Source organism: Gekko japonicus, unplaced genomic scaffold (assembly GCF_001447785.1).
Source record: "Gekko japonicus isolate JY-2015 unplaced genomic scaffold, Gekko_japonicus_V1.1 scaffold1248, whole genome shotgun sequence".
Lineage (NCBI taxonomy): Eukaryota > Metazoa > Chordata > Lepidosauria > Squamata > Gekkonidae > Gekko > Gekko japonicus.
This window is the reverse complement of record NW_015171541.1, coordinates 251,205-274,198: the sequence shown is the minus strand read 5'-3', so window position 1 is coordinate 274,198 and position 22,994 is coordinate 251,205. Positions and strand designations below refer to the sequence as shown.

At 41.5% G+C, this 22,994-nt stretch overlaps 1 protein-coding gene across 1 annotated transcript in view; it reads right to left on the bottom strand.

Moving 5' to 3' along the window:
- LOC107117510 (adenylate cyclase type 10-like) overlaps positions 1–22,994 on the bottom strand; it is a 110,700-nt gene that overhangs the window by 16,083 nt on the left and 71,623 nt on the right. The window contains 5 exon segments of the mRNA XM_015419646.1: positions 1–51; positions 1,048–1,207; positions 4,583–4,758; positions 11,437–11,541; positions 15,024–15,252. The exon segment at positions 1–51 is cut by the window's left edge and continues 160 nt beyond it. Coding sequence (XP_015275132.1) covers positions 1–51; positions 1,048–1,207; positions 4,583–4,758; positions 11,437–11,541; positions 15,024–15,252 — 721 coding nt within the window.

Sequence of the window (22,994 nt, the reverse complement as noted above, 5' to 3'; positions counted from 1 at the left end):
ACAGCCAATCAGCTGACAGCACTGTGAGAACTCCATGTAGGAGGAGATTATCTGTAAAATGAGAAAACCAGGGAGCACTTAAAAAGAGGCATCATAATAAACTAGAAGCCACAGAGTTTATATGACAACACGTGTAAAAGTAATGTTTATGCTTTTTTTAAAAAAATTGCACAATCAGGATTTATGCAGAATAAAGCATATAACCTATAATTTTTGAACAGTGGCAGAAGTGCTCTCATTGTTTTATTATTTTAGTCATTTAAAAAAATTCTATGCAGCCTCCCCAGAGGGCCTGCTCAGGCCAGCTTATGACGTAAAACATAAAATACCACAGACGTCATTAACAATGAACACACTATTTAAAACTCAGCCACTAAAAACCCAACCTGAGAATAAAACAGCATTAAACATTTAACAGCTTAAAACAGGTCCTGTACAACAATTCACAGGCTAGAAGCAGATTCTTAAAAATGGCCATCTCCTTAATTAAGAATTCATCCTCAGAACATTAATTTGTTTGGAGAAAGTACACACCTCGGTTGTATCTTTATAGGAGTCCTTTATACATTATCCCTCGGTACAATGAATATACATGCAGGGAGTGGGCATGAACACGCTGGCCTATCCCCCCTTCCCTCCATGCAATGACTGGGTTGCGAGCATGGGACCTATGCACAGAGGAAGTATCTACACATATGCTTCCCTCGCCATGAACAGGAATGTTCGGAAAGGAGCATGCTAATGCCAGTTCCTATTTTCTGCAACTTTGATCAGTACACAGATATGTCATGTATAGTAGGTACATCACTAATGTGGATGAGAATTCTCACCTCTGTAAAATCATGCTACGGAAAAGTGGGTAACAAATCTACCCTTTTCCTATTCTTTAGCCATCCTGACAAAGTATGACTTGGTAGGAAAGAGATGCCTAATCCACACAAAACAGTCTAGAGTACACGCTTTCAGACAATACCAGGTACGTGCTTTCCATGTGACAAAGATATGACAAAAGCAAGAAAGTCCCCGGAGCGAGAGTGAAAGACATACCTGGGCCTCATCCTGAGACTCCTCTGCACAGTTCACAGTCATGAGAGCTGCCAAGTAGGAGAACTTCTTACTGTTTGTAGCAGGATCCAAGCTAAAGGCCTGCCACAGTATAGAGAGGCAGCGACCCCGCTGATAAAGAAGAGCTAATCTCTTCTCTTTGCTGCAAAAGATATGAGATAATCACTGATATTTCATGGTGGAATTGCCACCCCTGGAGGAATTACATGGAATATGTTGGTGGGCAAGGAGAGAACATAAAAGTATGAGCTCAGGGTTTATAACCTTTCCCTTGCATACATTAATCACTGAGTCATAGGCATTTATTCCATGCAGACATATAGCTACGATTTTATTTATTTAGATTATTCCTCCACACAGCCTATTTGAGAAAGATTAAAAAGTGCTACATATGTTGAGAAGGGGTTTCATCCTTTCCCCCCAGTAATGTTTGCCTTAAACAGTACTGGTGAGTTGCTATCTGGCCCACCAGGGAAATCCATGTGGGGTTGTACGACCCTACCCTGGGTGTGTGAAAGCAGAAGGGGGAAAGTACACCCAATGAGATCCTTTTGGAGCCATTGGCAGGCTATTGGGACTTCAGCTTCTTGAGGCTGGGCCACAACAGGAAGTGGAGGATGCGTGGAGAAGGCCCACCTCCCAACTTTACCCTGTCAGAACTTTGTGAAGGTGTTAATGTGTGCTTTGCGTAGCCTTAGTCACAAAAGTAAAACTGCAGAGAATATAAAGAAGAATAGACTATAGTGGGCAATGTCAATAGTTTTAAATATCTAAAATACCTTTCTGATCCTCTAAGGCAGAGGTGTCAAACTCATTTGTTACGAGGGCCGGATCTGACATAAATATCACTTTGTTGGACCAGGCCACGTGTGCCATAAAATGTAATGCCAGGTACCAGAGATATAAATTTTATAAAGGACACAGGCAAATCCAATTAACAATATTATTTTTTACTCAACATATAAACAAAAGCAATTAATTCCTCGCAGTGAAAGCAACTGATTTACTAGGGAATGCATAAAAGCCCCAATAAAGACTAGTTTTCTATACATACCAGTTGCTTGAGGGCCGGGTAAGAGGCCTGGACAGGCCAGTTCTGGTCCCCGGGCCTTATGTTTGACACCCCCGCTCTAAGGTTTACAGCAATTGCTGGTGAGTAATTACACTAAGAGGGAGCCAAAGAAAATGTCCACAATCCAACCCAGACCGACCTGGTTGGCGATGGAAAGTGCCATCAAGTCAAAGCTTGACTTTTGGCAACCTTGTAGGGCAGAAGTGTTGAACTCATTTGTTACAAGGTCTGGATCTAACATAAATGTCACTTTGTTTGGCCGAGCCATGTATGCCATAAAATGTAACATAAGGTACCGGAGATATAAACTTTATAAAATGATTTCAGATGCTGAATGTCAATAGGCTTGATTGGATGAGGTGTAATATGCAGAGGGGTAGTATGCATAGGGATATCATCATTGGTAATGAGACAGGAAACCTAGGTCTCAGTTTGGTCCAGGAAGATTCAGCCCAGGAGGATGCAAAGAATAAATGGACATAAGTCTGAAGAAGTGAGCAGTGACTCATGAAAGCTTCTACCCTGCCACAAATTTTGTTAGCCTTCACAGTGCTACTGGACTTTACTCTTTCTACAGTTATAAGAAACCACAACATTCAAAAACCAGTGGAAGGACATTTTAACCTTCCAGGACATTCAGTGGATGACCTAAGAGTAGCAGTTCTCTTACAAAGGAATTTCAGAGAGAGATTAGAAAGAGAGACTGCTGAATTGCAACTGATAATGAAGCTCAATGCATCTTCCTGGGCTGAATTGAGACCTAGGGTATAAATTGAATAACATAAATAAATAAATAAATAATGGCTGCTATTGTTATTTGGCATCTGAAATTACTTCACTCTCCAAGATAGAAGAACAGATGGACTCACATTCTAGCTGTATCTGAAGAAGTGAGCAGTGACTCATAAAAGCACATATCTGTGACAAATTTAGTTAGACATTAAGGTGCTACTGGACTCTTGCTCCCTTCCACTAATAAAGATTGCAAGCTGCACTGTTAGGTTTCTTTTATCTTTTTTCATATGTTAGAACTGGAAAGGGGGATCTCTCCAAGTAAAATAATGTGTGCTTTCAGACTGGACAAAATCCACTCACTGCTAGTTTAATGTGAAGAAAGGCAGCCAGTGAGGTGGGAGGGGAGAGACGGAGACCACGTGTTGAACTGGAATATATGGAACCATAAATCTATTTTTAAATTCTTAGCCATCTACTTCCAGTCATTAAACTATGGAATCCAATCCGAGTGTTGTAATTCCTAATCTGGGTCTTTTTGAAAGAAAATAAAATCCCAGAAAGGCATAGAATAATTAAATTTAAAAAAACTTTTCAAAATAAGCCAAAATAATTTCTATTTAACCCCCCCTTATCCCAGATGCATCTCTTTCCTGCCCCCCTTCCTTTTTTAATGTGGGTGTGTGTAAGATCAGGACTCAAAGTAAACAGCAGAGCAGGGCTTGTCAGAAAAAGCTCTCTCTCTCTTTTTCCTTTCCCCTGGCTTCCTCCTCAAAAGAGGAAGGAGAGGCTTGGCAATGCAGCAGCAGCCCCAGAGGTGGAAGCAGGAGAGAGTGGAGGGAGCTTTTCTATGGTGCGCACACGTGTGCTCTCTTTTTCCTTCCCCCTCACTTCCTCCCTAAAGGAGGAAGAGAGGCTTGGCAACACAGCAGGAGGGAGCCAGTTGCTTGCAGGCTGGATATCAGCCCTGCAGTGGCTGGATCCAGCCTGCGGGCCGCATGTTTGACACCCCTACATAGGGTTTTCAAGTCAAGAGAATAACACATGCAGTGTTGCCATTGCCTGCTTTTAAGCAACAACTCTAGACTTCCTTGGTTGTCTCTCATCCAAATACAAACCAGGACTGACCCTGTTTAGCAGCCAAGATCTGTTGGGATCAGGCCAGCCGGGGCCATCTAGGTCACTGTAAATTTCACATATTCTTAATTCTGTATTGGATAGTAACAGTAACATTGAGATGGGTCTGGGCAAGACATTAGAAATGATTTCTTAATTCAGAGGCCTGTTGCACATATTATTTATTTACTAAATTTATACCCCAACTTTCTCCCCAAAGGAGACCCGAAGCAGCTTACATCATTCTCCTCTCCTCTGTTTTATCTTCACAAGCACCCTGTAAGATAGTTTAGGCTGAGAGAGTGTCTAGCCCAATGTCACCCAGCAAGCTTCCATGGCAGAGTGAGGATTTGAACTTGGCTCCCCCAGATCCTAGTCTGACACTCTAAGCTATTATACCATGCTTACTCTCAAATTAATATGCTCCTGTAAGAGAAAGAGAGGAAGGTGATACAATTCCATGAATGGAAGGTTTGTTTGCTTTTAGAAGAGGCCCATCCATGCTTGAGCTCCAGAAATGGGACTGGGTAGCACATGTGATCCTTTAGAGCTCCATGACCCCACACTTCTTTAAAAAAAGATTTGTTGGCATCCTACCCATTAGCCATTTGCCAAGAAGGCTGCTTCTTCGGATGTGACATATGTTTGGAAATTTCCACCATGGACATGAAAAAAGCTCCAACGATGGTCAACGGGAAACTTTTCTTCAACAAATCCAAAGCTTTCTTCTCCAGCTTTTTTGCTAAACAAATCTGACCCATATTGTAAGAGACCTACGGAGATATGTGTGGGATAAAAGCACAGTGATTGTTGTTAAAATCATTAGGATACTCTGGACAGAAGATAATTAGTCTAGTGCATTGTGGTCCCTCAACCAAAGATGCTCATTTATGGTTTGTAAAGAGATGTGTGAATAATTCTGTTCATAAAAGCTGTGGGAAGCAAGCAGAAAAACCAGACATGGGTAGCCATTCACATCAGAAATGGAGTGTCTTTTATACCTGAGGGCACAAATAATTGCTCATTTATTACTGAAACCAGAGACACACATCCCATTTCCTGTTTCTGTCCAGAAATGTGAACGCCTATGTACCAAAGCACATGGGTGAATTAAAAAAAAAGTCCCAATTTATTAAATATATAAAATAAATAAATAAACATTTTAAAATCCACAGGTTTAGATGATACACACAGGCTCCTAACTTTAAGAGCTCAAAGAATACATTTAATCACAGAGAGTATAACTACCTTATCTCTACCAGCCAAGAGAAATAAAAGGTGAAAAGCATGCGAGCAGACAGGAAACTTGGCAGTGAGTGAGAGGTATTATAAAGCAAGCCCTTTGAGTGGACTATAAACCACAACTAAAGAAGAAACGAGTTAGTGATTCAATGTCTCCTCTTCCACATGGACAGAATCTCTGGGCTAGAAGGACTTGTGCAAACTTACAGGCATCAGAATTAGGGTTGCCAGGTCCCACGGCCATTGCTGCCAGCTCTAGGTTGGGAAACTCCTAGTTGGGGGAGTTGCCAGCTCCAGGATGGAGGGGGGGAGGTTACCAGCTCCAGGCTGGGAAATTCCTGAAGATTTGGGGATGGAGCCTGGAGAGAACAGGGACCTCAGTGGGGTACAATGCCCTAGAGTCCACCATCCAAAGCATTTATTTTTTCCAGGTAGGCTCACATGGGATGGGCACAAATTGGCTGACAAACTAAAGTTTGTCATGAATTTTGGGCAGTTCATGGTTCATGAAACAATGTTTAAAAACTGAAGAACTGCCATGAACTTTCACTATTTTTTTAAAATATAGTTTTAATTTTAAGAAACAAGATAATAGTAAAAGGGATACAAAAGAAAAAAGGAATTATATAACAAGAAAGGGGTTATATAACAAGCTATATATATTGATTATTATATATCAGAATATATCAAAAAAGACATATTTTTTTAACATTTCATCACGATTTTTGGGACATTGAGCAATTTGGGAAGGATGATAGCCTTCTATATCTTTAACAAAAGCAGGATAAATTGGCCGCCTTTGGTATAAAAGAATTTCTGGGAATGATTACTGTCATTTGGGTCTTTCTTATGACAGAATTTATATGGGAGCTCCAGGATAAATCATAACTTAACATAACACTGAGATATTTAAACCGTTTACATTCTTTGATAGTTTCTCCATAAATTTTCTAGAGACATTCCTTCAAACACCTTGACTTAGAGAATCTCGGGATCTTTGTTTCAGCAAAATTAATTGTCAACAACTCTCGAGTGCAAAAACCCCAAAAATCGCTCATGAGTTTCTTCAAGCCTTTTGGGGTTTAGCTAAGGAGAACTAAATTATCGGCATATAAAGCATTGGTAGAGGGTGATTTGCTAAATATGGTACATGACTTTGCAGATTTGGAAAGAAGTTATTTATATATAAATTGAATACGTGTGGAGCTAGCATGCATCCTTGCTGTACACCTTGATTCTTATTAATCTCGGAGATGAATTCATATTAAATTTCTTAACTGTAGAATATTCACAGTATATAAGTTCTTAATCAGGGCCAATACCCACTTAGGAACTGAGGTAGAGTTCAACTTTCCCCATAAATGAGTTATGGGATACTGGTTCAAAAGCTGCTTGAAGGTCAACAAAGGCAGCAAATATAGATTCTCCATTAGTTTAAATATATTTATTAACAAGCATTGATAGGCTCAAACAATGTTGTATGCATTTACAGCCCTTCCGAAAACCAAACTGCTTTTGTCAAATTATGTTTTATTCTTCCATCTATGCTTTTAATTTATTCATTAAAAAGGCAGCATGAGACAGACTAAGAGTTTACTAAATGAAATATATACCTGTTAGGATGATAGAGACAGAAAAGTCGCTTACACAGTTCATGAGAAATTGTTATTAAGGTGGAATAGGCATCAGTATAAATATTGGTAAAATTGAAAATAACCTCCATGTATCTGTTTGTATGTTAGTATGTATGTATATGTTATGATTGTTTGTGTATGTTATGTGGAAAATGTAATAAAAACCCTGCCCCTTTGGGGGCAGTTAAAAAAAAAGGCAGCATATGACTTCCGGTCACGGCGAAGCGAATGGCGATTGCACTCTCGGGACTCTCCCGGAGGCGATCCGCCCACGCGCGTTGTGCCCTTAGGGGACCTAGCTACGCCACCAGACCTACCGGAGTGATGGCGCGATACAGCGATTACAAGAAACAGAAAAACCGCTGAAAACTGTGAGTGGAGGATCGAAAAATCCTAAGAGCGTTCCCTTCCCCCTTGGAAAAAGCGCAGGGAGGAGGGCGGGCAGCCCCCCCCCCATAATAGCACGAGACTGTGTTTGATTGCGAGAAGAAGGGGGGAGTGGGAATTGAAAACAGTAAAGTTACCTTTTGGGGAATTCATTAAAGGCCGGCTGCCACTCAACAAGAAAGAGAGATGTTGCGCCCTCTGCTGGATCAAATGCAGAAAATCAGCCAAATGTTAGTAAGCATGGAAAGTGTTCTCAGCAGTCAACAGACACAATTGACAGATACAGCTAAGAAGATGGAGGAGATTGCAAAGAAATGTCTGGTATCAACAGAAGATACACAAAAAATCAAGAAGAAGGTCATCAAAATGGAAAAAAACCAAGAAGTACAAGATAACAAGTTACTGATGTTACAAATGGAAAAATCAAACCCAACTCTCCGATTTCAAGGAATCCAGGAGGTTGAGAAGGAAGATCTCAGAAGCATATAAGCGGGTGCTTTGGCGCCACTGACGGGCAGGGAAGCGGATAAGTTAAGCGAAGAGATGGATTTGGCCTATAGAGCCTATTCCAACTTTATAAAGAAAAATAATCTGCCAGCTGAAGTGGTTGTCAAATTTACCAAACAACACACTAGAGATCAAATTTTAAAAGCGACATCAGCAACGCCCTTGAAGATTGGAGAACAGACTATAAGGATTTTAAAAGATGTACCATTTGAAATTCATCAGAAGCGGAAGGCTTATAAAGGACTGACCACATTCTTGCAAAATCACCAAATTAATTACAGACGGTTGATTCCAGAAGGGCTTGTCTTTAAATTTAAAGACAAAAGAGAAAAGATAGACTCCATTTTCAAAGCACAAGACTTTTTGAAGAGACACGCCAGTTCAGAGGACGAAGCAGAACTTGCTAAATGGAAGGTATTTAGCAGTGAAGAAGACAGCGGCCCAGAAGGAGGTGACAGGGAACCGGAGGAAAGAGGAGCGGTAGGAGGGGCTCCCTACAACTTGAGAGACAAAAAAGGCAAACGCCCCAACATCTGAAGAACTTTTGAAAGCGCTTTAAAAGACAATACTAATAATAACCCAAAAGGACATTACTAATATAGTTAACGTCTTTATTTTTTACAGGTAAAGAAGAAAGAAGATCGGCCATTCACAGAAGAAGCCATAGAATGTATTAATACTAACAAAAGATTAATATACTAATTCAATCATCACTCACCACTATTCTTAATCCCTCTATATACCCTCCCTTTTTTTGAAAATCTTAAAAGCAATAAAATTCTCTCCTTTGGAGGAGAGTTTTATCACAAAAAAGGCAGCATATCTTTTGTTCAATAAAGGAAGTAGGCTAATTGACCTATAACTAGAAAGATCCATTCTCATCTCCGTTGTATAAATAGGAGTAATTGCTTGTTTCCAACTTCTAGGAATTACTTCAGTTTGATTGATTTTTGTGAATAAGGGGGCTAATAATTTTGCCCACTATACTGGTCTAACTTAAAGAGTTCAGCCGAAAGAAAGTCATACCCAGGAGCCTTTCCAGTTTTCATTAATTTTGCTGCGTAAATGATTCTTGCTGCTTTCACCATATATTCATCTATCTCTTCCAAAAATTTTGGTATTTAGTTAGGTCATACTCCTATTAACATATTCTTAGCTTCCATGAGAAATTTAAATTTTAATATATTCTGCATTTTCCCATGCATTTCCTGCCAATATCTTTTTGCATTTTTACAAGTCCATCACATATGGTAAAAGGTTCCATCTATATCTTGACATTTCCAACATTTTCCTTTGTAAGTGTTGTCTACTTTCTCAATTTTCTTTGTAGCAATATATCATCTGAAAAACATTTTATACCAATTTTCTCTTAGTGCCTGGCTGGCTGTGAACTTAGTTTCTTTTCCCCATAATCATTCCCATTGTTGCATAGGTATTTGCTCTCTAAAATTCTGCATCCATTTAATCATACATTTTTTCACTTGCTCTTCTTCTGTTTCGAAGTGAAGTAATAACTCATATATCCATCGTAGTAAATGAACTTTTTGTTTTGTAATCAGTTGTTTGAATTTGGTCATCTCTCTTAGAGTTCCACCTTTCGTGTTAATTATCTTTAATCTTGAAGTTAATTGGTAATATGGTAGTCGTTGAATGTTAATCCCCTCATCTCTAATATCTTGTTAGGACTTGGAGTTTTTGCTGAGCATATACCATATTACCATATTATACTAAGAAATCACTTTTATTTCTCGTATTCTTATCATGGTAAACTTCTATTGGGGGCATGAGTGGGGAGTTTGGACGATTCAATAAGTTCCAACGTGCAAACCATATTCTCAAAAGACCATCTCTAATTATATGACTCCTTTCTTGAGTTATGATCATTTTAGTTGATTTCTTAATCCATAAATAATTATGTAAACTTTCTTCTAGGTCTGCTGATTCAAGTTTTACTATTATTAGTCTTGAATTTTTGATTCAATTCACAATTTTATATTTGGAACTGCTAGCCCTCCACTCTTCCTCATCTTGAAGTATTTTAAAATGTATTCTTGGTTTCTTGCCATTCCAGATGAATGTATTTATCTGCCACTCTGTCAGTATTCTTTTTTCATTATATACAGGTAACATCTGGAATAACAAATTTAATTTTGGCAGTACATTCATTTTGATTGCTGAAATTCTTCCCAGCCACGAGAGTTTTAATTTTTTCCATCTGAATAAATCTTCTTGTATCAGTTTCCAGGTCTTCTGATAATAATTTTTAAAGCGATTGCAATTTTGTCCATATCCCCAGATATTTAATAAAGTTGGTGGCTGCTGTGCATTCTGTGCTCTTTATAACATCTTGCTGAACTAAGAATTTCATTTTGGTTTTTGTCTTCTTCCTGTTTACTTTATATCCTGAAGAGGATCCACATTCTTCAATATGTTCCATTATATATTGTAACAATTTTTGAGGATCCAAAACTGTTATAACCACATTGTCTGCATAGCTTTTCATTTTAAATTCTTTATCACCCATTTTAACTCCTTTGATCCTTGTATTTTGTCTGATCTTTATGGCTAATATCTCTACTGCTAAAATAAATAATAAGGATGACAGAGGACAGCCTTGATAAGTTCTTTTTCAATTGGAATTGTTTCTGTTAATTTTTCATTTATTAAAATCTTTGCTTGTTGTTTCTGATACATAGCTTGCACCGAGTTCCAGAATTCTATGCCACAGCCCTTACCCTGAAGTACATTAAAGAAAGGCCATAATATGTTATCGAATGCTTTCTCTGCATCCAAAGATAAAAATGCTGCTTTCTTTCTTTTTTTATTCATGAGTTCAGTTGCATCTATTATAAATCCTATATTGTACAAAACCTGTTTGGTCATCAGTATGTATTAGATTTGGTATATATATTTTTAATCATTCTGCCATTATTGTAGCAAAGATTTTATAATCTACATTCAGTAAAGAGATGGGTCTATATGACTGTGGCAACACTGTATCATGGCCTTCTTTGTGTATTTATTTATTTATATATTATTTATTAATTTCAATTTATATCCCGCCTTGCCTGGACAGGCAGTACTGACTGACAGTGCCATACTAAGCAGAGTTAGAATAGTGTAATTTTGCTTAGGATGGCACTGCAAAGGTATGGCTCAGTAAAAGGTAGCTTTATATGCACATGTGAAAGCAGGAACCCTTGGGGGAAAACACATGCATGTGCCCTCCAACCAGTGGTTCCCCAACATCCTCTTGCTTACCCAACCAAAGCTCAATTTCTATAAGAACTTGCATGGGACTTTACTTGTTCTTGACAGCAAGGAGACAACATGTCCCACACTCTTTAGGCTCAAATTTCAACACAAGGATGGGCATATGGAGCAGAGGTCCATCCGTGGCTATTAGCCACAAGGTATAGATAGGGGCTCTGGGGCAAGTGATGCTCTGTCTTCTTGGTGCTTGGGGGGGGGTCAACAGTGGGAGGGCTTCTAATGTCCTGGCCCCACTGGTGGACCTCCTGATGGCACTGGTATTTCTGGCCACTGTGTGACACAGAGTGTTGGACTGGATGGGCCTTTGGCCTGATTATGCTCTTATGTTCTTATCAGAGAGGGGAGTAGCAACCGGAAGCATCCAGACAGTGCCACTGAACACTATTAACTAAGAAGATGTCTTCTTACCTCACCCTTGAGACTGTACAAAACAGACATCTCAAACTGGCTAATATTCTGCTTGGGATTCAAGGATTTCAACAGGCACTCCGCCGTATTCAGGTATGTAAAAGCCTCAAATAAAAATATCAAAAGATAGAGAATTTACTTTTTGTAACTTTATTTGCACCCCACACACCCCCTAGGTTTGTCAAGTGCATTTAGAGAGGTACGTGTTGGAAGAGAATCCAGTGGGTTTTGGCAGGGCTGGGTAGGAGTCAAAGCCTCGTAACTCAGTATTGTAAGAACACGAGAACCTGCTGGATCAGACCAGTGGTCCATGTAGTCCAGCATCCTTCCTCTGGCCAACTAGTTTCTCTGGAGGGCCAACAACAGGGCATAGAGGCTAAGACCTTCCTCTAATATTTCCTCCTGGCCCTGGGATTCAGAGGATTAGTGCCTCTGAATGTGGAGGTTCCCCTCAATCACCATAGCTAGTAACCACTGGTAGAGTTATCCTCCACTAATTTATTTAATCCCCCTTTAAAACTGTTTATTCCTGTGGCTACCACTACATCCTCTGACAGTGAATTCCACATTTTAATCACTCTTTGTATAAATATTTCCTTTTGTCCATTCTGAATCTACTGTCCATCAGTTTCATTGGATGCCCTCGAGTTCTAGCGTTTTGAGAGATGAAGAAAAATGTCTCTGTCAACTCTCTCCATCCCATGCATAATTCTATACATCTCTATTGTATCCCCTCTTAGTCATCTCTTTTCTAAACTAAAAAAATCCCAGACTATTCAGCCTTTCCTCATAGGAAAGGTGCTCAAACTCCCCCCTGCCAATCATCTTGGTCGCCGTCCTCTGTACTTTTTCGAGTTCTGCAATGTCTTTTTTGAGATATGGTGACCAGAACTGTACACAGTATTCCAAATGCTGCCGCACCATAGATTAGGGCATTATAATATCATATATAATAATATAAGATAGGGCATTATAATATCATCCATTTCCTTTTCAATCCCTTTCTTAATAATCCCTAGAGTTTGCCTTTTTCACTGCTCCAGTGTGACCTCCCCCTCCCCCACACAAAAAAGACCTGTATGGACTGGATTTTGGAAAACCAGCTCCATATTTTCTAAGGTGAATTGCTCTCCCTTGTAAGCAACCCGTCTGCTGAGATGTGGAAAATGTCATGTCCTTGTAATAAAGGTTTAACATGAAGAAATGAGCAGCTGAAACTTTTCATGGCATGGCAATAACATCACCTGGTAAAGAAATAACATCCCATTAAGCCTCTATGAAAGGGACAGGATGTTTTTTCTCCAGGAAGTAGGCAACCCTACATTTTGAAGACAACTTAAACACAAGATCTGCCTGTGACCTGTTGTGCCATGCCTGGCTTCATTATCTGGCAGCTAGTAATAGAAGAAATCTGCATTTTGTTACTCTTCCCAGTTTCTTTTTGGAGAATTGTTTAGGTTGTCTATTTTTAATGCCATGTAAATTCTGATTTCCTGCAATAGATTGCTTTTCAACCCTAACACTCTGTCTGAGATCTTTTGAACTCTGCTTACTCGCCTACTGCTTTGGTCATGTTGCCCCCAGATAACTTTGGGGTTCTTTTTAAGAGCAAGATATATAAGGTATCCCAGGAGGGCTAAACAGGAAGATGGCTGCTCTACTGAGATTTTCACCACATTTGGGCAGGATGTGGTTGGGGGAGCCAGGTAGGAGATTAGGCCAGAAATAAGTCTGCACAACACTCAAATGAAACTTTTTAATGATAAGTATGTGGAGTAAAGCAATAGGAACATGTGCTACCCATGATGCTCCCATGTAGAATTTTGTGTGAATAAGGCAATGCCTGGGCTTTCTATGCACATACAGCTTTGGTAATGTGATCCCTCTGCATAAGAAATGACAACCATATGTTGATGGGCTCCCCATATGCAGGGGTCATTTCCTAGAAAAAGAGATGCAGGAGCTCATTTGCATATGCCACACCCCCTGACAAAGGGCAGGCATATCTAAAATGAATTAAGGCATATGCAAATGAGTTTAAATCCCCTCCTTCCCTGAGTCTCTCTGCAAAAACGGAGAGGCTCAGGGGGAGAGGCAGGCATGTCTGCCTGCCTGTCCTTCCCGTCTCCAGCTAGGGTTGCCAGGTCTGGGTTGGAAAACACCTGGAGACTTTGGGGGTGGATCCAGGAAAAGGTGGGGTTTGGGGAGAGGAGGGGCCTCAGCACGGTACAATGCCACAGAGTCCACCCTTCAAAGCAGTCATTTTCTCCAGGGGAGTTGATCTCTGTCAGCTGGAGATCAGTTGTAAAAGCGGGAGATCTCCAGGCCCCACCTGGAGGCTGGCAACCCTATCTCCAGCCAATCCGCCACGGCAGGCTGGCTGGAGATGGAAAGGACAGGGAGGCATTTAAATCCCGCCCAAGTCTCTCCGCAAAAGCGAAGAGGCTCGGGGGAGGGGCAGGTATGTCTGCCTCCCTGTCCTGCCCATGGCTGTGGGGCACCTGGAGAAGATCGGGCAGGGAACCCAGGCATTTAAATCCTCCCTCCCTGAGTCTCTCCACGGGCAGGGGGAAGGGCCTGTGGTGCTTACTGCCGGAGCGCTGCTCTGGGGCACTCCGGGAGGAAATGACCCCTGCCCCATATGTATGATTATAACATCTTGAAAGGACTTTAAAAGCGTCTCCACGGGCAGGGGGAAGGGCCTGTGGTCCTTACTGCCGGAGCCCTGCTCTGGGGCACTCCAGGAGGAAATGACCCCTGCCCATATGTATGATTATAACATCTTGAAAAGACTTTAAAAGCACTCACCTTTTAAAGATTTTTTTTTACTATCAAACTGAATTTTTTTTACTCAAGATACTCAAGCATTCATTTTAAATGCCATAACCTCTGCAAGATTCGTTTTTGCTATTTACTGGGAAAAGAACATAACTCCAAATAAAGAGGAGTGGTTGGAGAAACTACAGAACATACCTGGTTGAATAAAGTAATCTATATGTTGTATGGTTAAAAGTTAGGTAAGTTTGATAAATGAAAAGTTATTCTAACTAGGATGGTGAACTGAACTTAATAATGGCTATATGGGCCTTTCGGCATTCTCATTTTACTCGCTGGTAAGTTCCTGGTTTTTTGGGGGGGGAGTCTGTTCTGCATGTGTTTTGCTCCTTCTAGTGATCGATTTTTATGTCACACATATTTATGTTTGACATAAAAACCTGTAGTTTAAATTTGCAGGGAGATATGCTGCAAATAAACTTGTGTGATATTGAATTGACCAATAGAAAGAGGAAAATGTGTGTGGAAGAGAACCCCCCCCTAAAAAAAAAGAAACAGGAACTTACCAGCAAATAAAATGAGAACACAGAAAATCCCTATATGATTTGTTTACAGAATTTAACATGTATTTGTAAAGCTTTGCATCCAACTTCCTTTTTTCCAAAATAAATTTTAAATTAGACAAATAAGTGCAGACACACCCCAAAATGTGTTAAATATATCTGGATCCAGGCTGTCCTCTAACAGTAGGGAAAGAAAAGTTAGCAAGGGTTGTGAGACTGATGGGGGTACAAAGGAGATGTCCTGCTCACCATGTAGTTGTTGGAGAGTTGTACATAGGCAGCAGCACATTCCAGCAAGTAATAAAAGGCGCGGACATGATTCCCCAGAGCTATACAGTGCTGAGACAAGGGCACAATGACAGATTCCACAATCTTCTCACAATAACAGGAACCTCTGTTGACATTGTTCTTGCCTGATTCAAGAATCTCGATGATTTCATCCAGCCTGGCTAGGAATGCCTTTCCAGTATCTTCCCTTCTGTCAGGAAAGCAAGAGAGGGGAAAGAAAGGCCAGGGGCTTCTGGGTCAAGCTTCATCTCTCACGCCAACATGAACAGCAGCAGCAGCAGCAGCAATGACAAAAATCTTTGAAAACACCTGGAGTTACTGGACCCTTCAGAACTTTATGGGGAAACCAGGGTGGTCAGTATGTAGGAATTAACCAGGAAGAACAAGGGTCAAAGGCTTGCTGGATGACCCTAAATTAATTAAGGCCTGTGTGAGTAAAACAAATTTTGATAGGAGTGGCCATCTTGTTCCTAATGACTCTGCCCCATTCACTTCTCCAAGAGGTGTGAGGGTCTTATTTCAGTCTCTAGAGCCTCCCAGACAATTTTTTCCCTTTGGGCTTCCTTCATACCACCCGAAGACTTGGGGCATTTAAGCTTTACCCCTTGGCAGATCATTCTACATGCCACTGAAACTCACAATACACCAAGACGGTGATCCTCTGAGTTCACCAGTGCCTCACACCCTGTGAACAGGTCCCGTAGAAACCAACCCCACGCACTCCTGGACCTGTAAACTCTCTGATAGGAGACTCCCTGGAAACCATATGCTAGAGTGGGACTAGGGCCTCATTACATGTCTGGAATTTAATATCCATTTGAAAACAGCTGCCTTCATCAGAGGACAATGCTTGGCTTGCAGTCTCCTAAAGTTTTGTGGAGCTTCCCTATATTTTATGATTAGTCCCCACCAGTGTTCCCTCTAAGCTGAGTTAGTGTGAGCTAGCTCACAGTTTTTTAGCCTCTGGCTCACAAATTTTTGTCTTAGCTCAGGAAGGATGGCTCCAGAGCAAACTAATTTATGCAGTAGCCAAATCACTTGCTCACAACTTTAATGCCAGTAGCTCACCAAGTAGAATTTTTGCTCACAAGACTCCACAGCTTAGAGGGAGCATTGGTCCCCACCATCACCACAGCAGCCATTTTGTTGTGGCACCCACTACCTGTTATCAAGGTTGGGGACACCTGCAAGATAGACAGAGAAGTGCCTTATGTCTGCTATGGTATATAATTCTGCTCAGATCACTTCCATAAAAGTGTGATTTTTAATATAGTTTAAAAAAACACCAAAAATATAATTTCTTGGTGATTGATCCACTGATCCTATGTCATTTTCTAGCTCCATGTATGAAAGACAAACGTCTGTCTCTGCTCATTAGCCAATGTCTGGCTACCTTGGAGTAGGCAGTAGGTCATAAAATGATAACTTATGGTCATAGAATTGTACCAGAGCTTTCGAACTGCATACACCAGAGACAGGGTGTGTATTTTGCATACATAAAGCCAGAGCTATTTCTGGGCAGGAACACACAGGAACGGAGTTCCGGCTGGCTCCCAAGTTTGCCACGCCCAGCAGGAACTCATTAGCATAATAGGCCACACCCAACAGCAGAAACTCATTAGGATTGGCTACATTAGGGTTGTGTGGCCTAACATGCAAAGGAGTTCCTGCTACAAAAAAGCCCTGGGTTTTGACAACAAACAAGGTAAACAGAATAACAAGCAAAAGGTGGGTGTGGCTGGATAACCATACTTCTGGTAACATGGGGGTGCTGCCTATTGTGGTTATGAGCTGTGCTGTCAGGGGTGTGGACTATTATGCTAATGAGTTCCTGCTGTTGGGTGTGGCCTATTATGCTAATGAGTTCCTGCTGCGCTTTTTCTACAAAAAGAGCCCTGCTATAAAGCACCTAGTTTAATGTCCTAAAACTCTAAGTTAGGGAATTGGGATAGCTGAGTTGCAAAAGGCCTCTTACTGCTATGGGATCAAACACCTGTTGGGATGATTAGTTATCAGGCCAGGTGAACTGTCAGTTTGACTCCATGGAAAGCACCTGCGTAGGGCTGATCCAAACATTACATTCCCCATGTGCAAAGAAAGCTTTGATATGGAAAGAAGTAGTCTAGTCTATAATAAACATGCTTCCACATAGTTGGTTTCACATACCTGACCTTTAAATTCCCTCAAAGACTTCTGGTGTGCTATTCCTTCTTTAACAATCATACACATTGTGAAGGGAATGTGAGTGAGGGGCTTGAGCTGTTCCTCAAATACAGAGCTGGATTCAGACATGTCGTGGTCCTGGCTATGTCAAGTTGAAGAGGCCCCATAGGATTACCAACAAAAATGGCAATTAGTGTGTGTGTGTGTGTATGCCATATATATGTGGGTGTGTGTGGGTTTGTGTATGCTATCAGGTTGTAGTCACCTTATGGTGACCCCATAGAATTTTCAAGGCGAGAGACACTCAGAGGGGGGTTTGCCATGGCCTGCCTCTGCATAGTGACCCTGGACTTCCTTGGTGGTCTCCCATCCAAGTACTAACACTCCGCCAGGACCTCCCAATCACAGTTGAGGCAGTAAGAGAACTGGAAGCCCCTTTTCCGTCTTCTGGTCCAATATTGGACCACTTCAATCGACTCTCCCAGGCGGAATTGATTTTTTTTTCCTCTGCACCTTACCAAGCTTGAAATATGTTTTGTTCCTTGAAACAGCATGGTTCAAATACTGCATTTCCACTTCCACCCATTAGCCAATTTAGTCCAATTTAGTACACCTTAACAACCCAAAAGAAACCCAGGATCCATTAGGAGAATTAAGGAGCATTTAAAAGTCATTAGCTTGATTCAGCCTTCATATTCTACATGCCATATTCTACTTTCATATTCTGAAAGTTTCATTTTTCTCACAGTCCTTAATTTTCTGCCCACAAAAGGGCAATGCCTTAAGGTGCCGGAGTGGTGTAGTGGTTAAAGTGTCAGTCTAGGATCCGGGAAATTTAAGTTTCAAACCCTGGCTCTGCCATGAAGCTTCCTGGGGGAACTCGGACCAGTCATTCTCTCTTAGCTTAATGTAACCCACAGGATTGCTGTGAGGATAAAATGGAGAAGAAAAGGATGGTCTACATTGTTCAGTTCTCCTTGCAGGAAAAGCGGGATAATAATGTGATAAGTCAGTCACTCAGTAAAAACTAAGTGCATCTACTGGCAATTCCTCGTCCTTCACTACCACCACCAGGTACTGTTTGGACAAGAGTATATCTGGAATGACTCAAACAGAGAAAAACATGGGAAAACTTGTGCACATTTAAAACTGATCTTCTGTGGGGTATGACGACATGAAGGAAGGAGCCATGTATAAACGTGTACATTGAATCACCCCTCAGGGTCTGAGCAAAACACTACTCCCCAATTATATCCCTGAACAGAAAAGTCATTGCCACCATACCTAAAGAAGTCTGCCACATTTAACTGTGTCTGGTTGGGGTCCATGCCTTTGTGGAAAAGAAAGTTAAGATAAATGTATTGGTCTAGAACACATTCTGTGGTTTCTTCATAAATAAGGGAAGGGACATAATTTATTGATACAAATATTACAACCCACTAAACATCCACTTTGACTGGCCCTCTGCTGAAGTCTCAAATGGATGTTGCAGAGCACCTTCACTTGCTGGGCTGGATGCAGACAGGGGCTTTCCCCCCCCCCACTTAATCTTGCCCAGTTCCCCCCAGTTCTTGCCCACTTCTGCTCCCCATCCCACATGGCTGTGGCCCATGCAGGTCTCCAGCACAGACCATTTTTGGTAGTCAAAAGGAAACCCCCTCTTTTCTTTTTCTTCAATAGAAAAAAAACTGTTTGGATCCAAACCCGCCCTGGACTGAACTTTGTTGCCAAGACACTAACCAGGGGCACCTGTGCATCTGCATCCCTGGAGTATGTTTGGCACCATGTAACACTTTCATGTGAAGATCTCTGTTTGTAAAGCATGGGGAAAGCTTCTCTTGGAAGGAGTCAAGGGTGGCCTAAAGATGACCCAGTTTCACCTTCAGATTGGCAGAAAAGCTACTTTCCCATGCTAATGATGGCATAAGACACGCGAGGCCAAAGGGGGTCTTTCCCAATGGCACCCAACCAGATGGTACAGGGAAGAAGGATGTTTGTGAGCAGCTCCAGGTACCCCGCTGTATCATTCAGAGGCACTATGCAGCCTCATGGAATCCCATCAGAGGAAAGCATCCCTACAAACTGTAACAACTGTGTGTGAAGAGACAAGGGGCAGAATCTCAGCCAGTTGACAGCTGGCAAAATAACTAAGACCCCTAAATAGCACTGAGCTGAATCAGAACATTTATAATTTATTGACTTCATCCTCCCAGTGAAACAAGCTTTTTTCCAGTTTGGTGGTAAAGGTTCCCTTGCTCGAAAGCCAGTTGAGTCCGACTCTAGGGTTGCGGTGCTCATCTCCGTTTCAAAGCCGAAGAGCCAGCGCTGTCCGAAGACGTTTCCGTGGTCATGTGGCCGGCATGACTAAACACCGAGGCGCACGGAACGCTGTTCCCTTCCCACCGAAGTGGTACCTATTTATCTACTTGCAATTTCTTGCTTTTGAACTGCTAGGTTGGCAGGAGCTGGAACTAGAGACGGGAGCTCACTGCTGAACTACTGACCTTCCACAGCCTGCAGTTCAGCGTCTTAACCACTTGAGCCACCGCAGCTCCACCAGTTTGGTGGGCCCATGTGCAAAAGGACAAAATGTTAATCCTGTGACTGTATACCACTCCAGCTTCAGCATCACCCACAATAGCTCCCCAGCTATGTTTTAAAATCTGTTTGAAGGCCAGTTGCCTACTTCTAAGCTTATAAAAAAATAACAGCCCTGGTATCTGTTCCAACTCAGATGCTGATGCAACACAAACGTCCAAAGAATCCAGGAGTTCCCTAAAACAGAGTTTGGAAAACGCTGATGCAAACAATAACAGGGGCGCTGCTGTTCCCTCAAGGGCAGTTCTCCAGAGAGCTCTCTCAGCCCCACCTACCTCACAGGCAATGTTCCCTCTAAGCTGTGGAGTCTTGTGAACAAAAATTCTACTTTGTGAGCTACTGGTATTAAAGTTGTGAGTGAGCACTTTGGCTACTGCATAGGTTAGTTTGCTCTGGAGACATCCTTCCTGAGCCAGGACAAAAATGTGTGAGCCGGAGGCTAAAAAACTGTGAGCTAGCTCACACTAACTCAGCTTAGAGGGAACACTGCTTCACAGGGTATCTGTTGTGGGGAGGGGGAGGGGGAGGGAAAGGGATTGTAAGCTGCTCTGAGACTCCTTCGGGCAGTGAAGGGCAGGGTATAAATCCAATCTCTTCTCTTCGTCTACTCTTTTTTTAAAAATATGTGCGCGTGTGTGTGTGTGAGAGAGTGTGTGCACCTGGAAGTTATGGCGACCTCTGGTGACTGATCCTCCTGGGAGCCTGGAGGATATTCAGAGAGGTAGCGGAATAAAGCCTGCCCCCACCTTTGGTATTCCGAGGAGGTCTCCCAAGTACTTGCCAGAGTTGACCCTGCTTAGCATCCAAGATCTGACGAAATTGGGCTTGCCTGGGCTATCCAGGGCAGGACAAGGGTGCTGTTACTCTTGAGTAATAATTTAAAATTGAAAGGTTGTATCTTGCCCAGAAGCAATAGTTTCGAATCCTTGTATGTGACACATCTCTTTAAGCCTATCTTCTGACATCACAAAAAATCTGGACTTGTTACAGACTTTCTGTCCTAATCCTTCAGTCGCTCCCTCCCTCCACTGTTTTGGGGTCCCAGGGCAGCGTGCTAAGGCTGCTAGATCCATTACAGAAGACACTCCTTTTGGATTTTAAGTCTGGGATAAAATTTCAGAAGCTACCACCATCAGAAGATCCTTGGGACGTACTGATTCTATCAATATTGATGCAGTCTCACTCCAGGAATACCTGTACTGATATAGGCTACTTCTGGTCAGCCTATGAGTTCCCCCATTGGAGTGTAAAATCAAGCGCGTGTGTTTTCATGAGTGAAGAGGTGGCAAGGAGCCAGAATAACAGTCAAATTGGAAGACTTCTGCCACTCCTCAAATGTTGGAAATAATTCTGTTCAGAGCTGGGAGTATTTCCAGTAGTTGCAAATGGGCATTGTTCAGATCAGATCTTGATTAATAAATTTTGGACTGTGCAGCCTGGTGAAGTATTTAAAAAGCAATCCTCCCCACCTAAGATGACTCAGCTCCAGTCAGGAATTATTTTTGCAGGACAGGAAAGTAAACAGTTAATAAATGATTCATCAGGTGGTAGACAGACTCCCTCCTACAAATTTTGTAGTGAGATATGTCTATGGCATCCCATGCCCTATTATTTATTCCTTTTTTTTCCCAATAATAATCTATTACATTAGAAATGAGCCTACCTTTTCTATGCATGTGCTTCGATATTTCAATTTCCTTGAGGAATGCAGTGCCCAGTGATGCTAGAGGTAAGAAAGAAAAGCACATAGTGTATTTCCAATATGAATCCATGATCCAAATCACCACCACCACCACCACAAGACAGGTTACAAGATAACTGGCAATGGACATTAAGAAAAAGGTAGTTAAAGGTTTTTAAATGAAACCAAACTGGCAAATGTGATTGGAGGGAAAAACCTCCAACAAATGCCATACATACTTAAGTACCTTAAAAGAAGTAAAAGAAAGAGAATTCAAGAATGAAAGAGGGGGGGGGGGCGTGGTGGCTGAGCTTCCGGCTGGCTGCATCCCTTCCAGCTCCTGCTATTCCCACGGAAAAATTAGAGCTCTGCTTCCAGAAAATACAGCCAAGTTTGGAACAAATACCAATGCCAGCTATGGAAAGGACCAGAGCAAAGAAAGGTACTAAAAATCCTCCTTATAGACCTCCCAAAAAGAGTAATACTGACCTTAAACACTCAGATGATTCAGACATAGAGGCATCTCTGTTAGAGGAAATGGCGGCGGGGGGGGGGAGTAACCCTGACCAAAGCGAACAGACTGTGATATTGCAAGCCCTAACAGAGATAAGGAATGAAATTAAGAATGATATAAAGTCACTGAGTGGAGAAGTTGGACAATTAAAAAAGGAATTTGGATTGCTCAAACAAACAATTGAGCCAATAAATAAGAAATTAGACGAGACTTGAAAACGACAGAGAGGAAAGCTGAATCAGCATTTCACTTGGCAAAAAAGAATGCAGACAACATTAAAGAATTTAAGGAATTTGAGACATGGGGCAAGAATAAGATCATACTCCAGGAAACAAAACTGAGAAAAAGAAGGTTAAACTCCATGAAGTATCTGTAAACTTTGGTGAAAAAGAAAATCTCACTGCAGCTTTAAACAAATGGCTGACTCAGATTCTTCTAGAAGCAGGAGCAACACTGTCTTCTGAAGGGATCATCAGCTCTGCCTTCTGGCTAAATATCCTCCCAAAGGCTCCTGAAAATGCTTCCCCTGATATTATCATTGAATTTAAACAGGTCCAGACGAAGAATAAACTTTTTGCAATCGCGAGAGACAAGCAGGGACTGAGCCTGGAGGACACGATTGTGTATCTGTTTCCTGACATTCCAGCTGAGGCAATCATCGCAAGAAGACATCTTAAGGAAACAGCAAAAATTCTCAGAGACAAAGGAATTCAGTACGGAAGGTTGCCGCTTGGACATCTCATGGTTAATTTGGAAAACAAAATGTTCACTGCACATAATGAAATTGCAGGGAAAAATTTAGTAGAGGCAGTAAATAAATTAAGGAATGGAAGTGTTTGAACTGTGATATTATGTTTTGAAGCAGAGAGGTAGAATGTAATCCATAAAGTAAGTTAGAGTTAGTATGATAGTATGTTAGTATATAGTGTAAGTTAGAGTTAGCAGATAGGATAAGTGGGAATAATAATAATGGAAA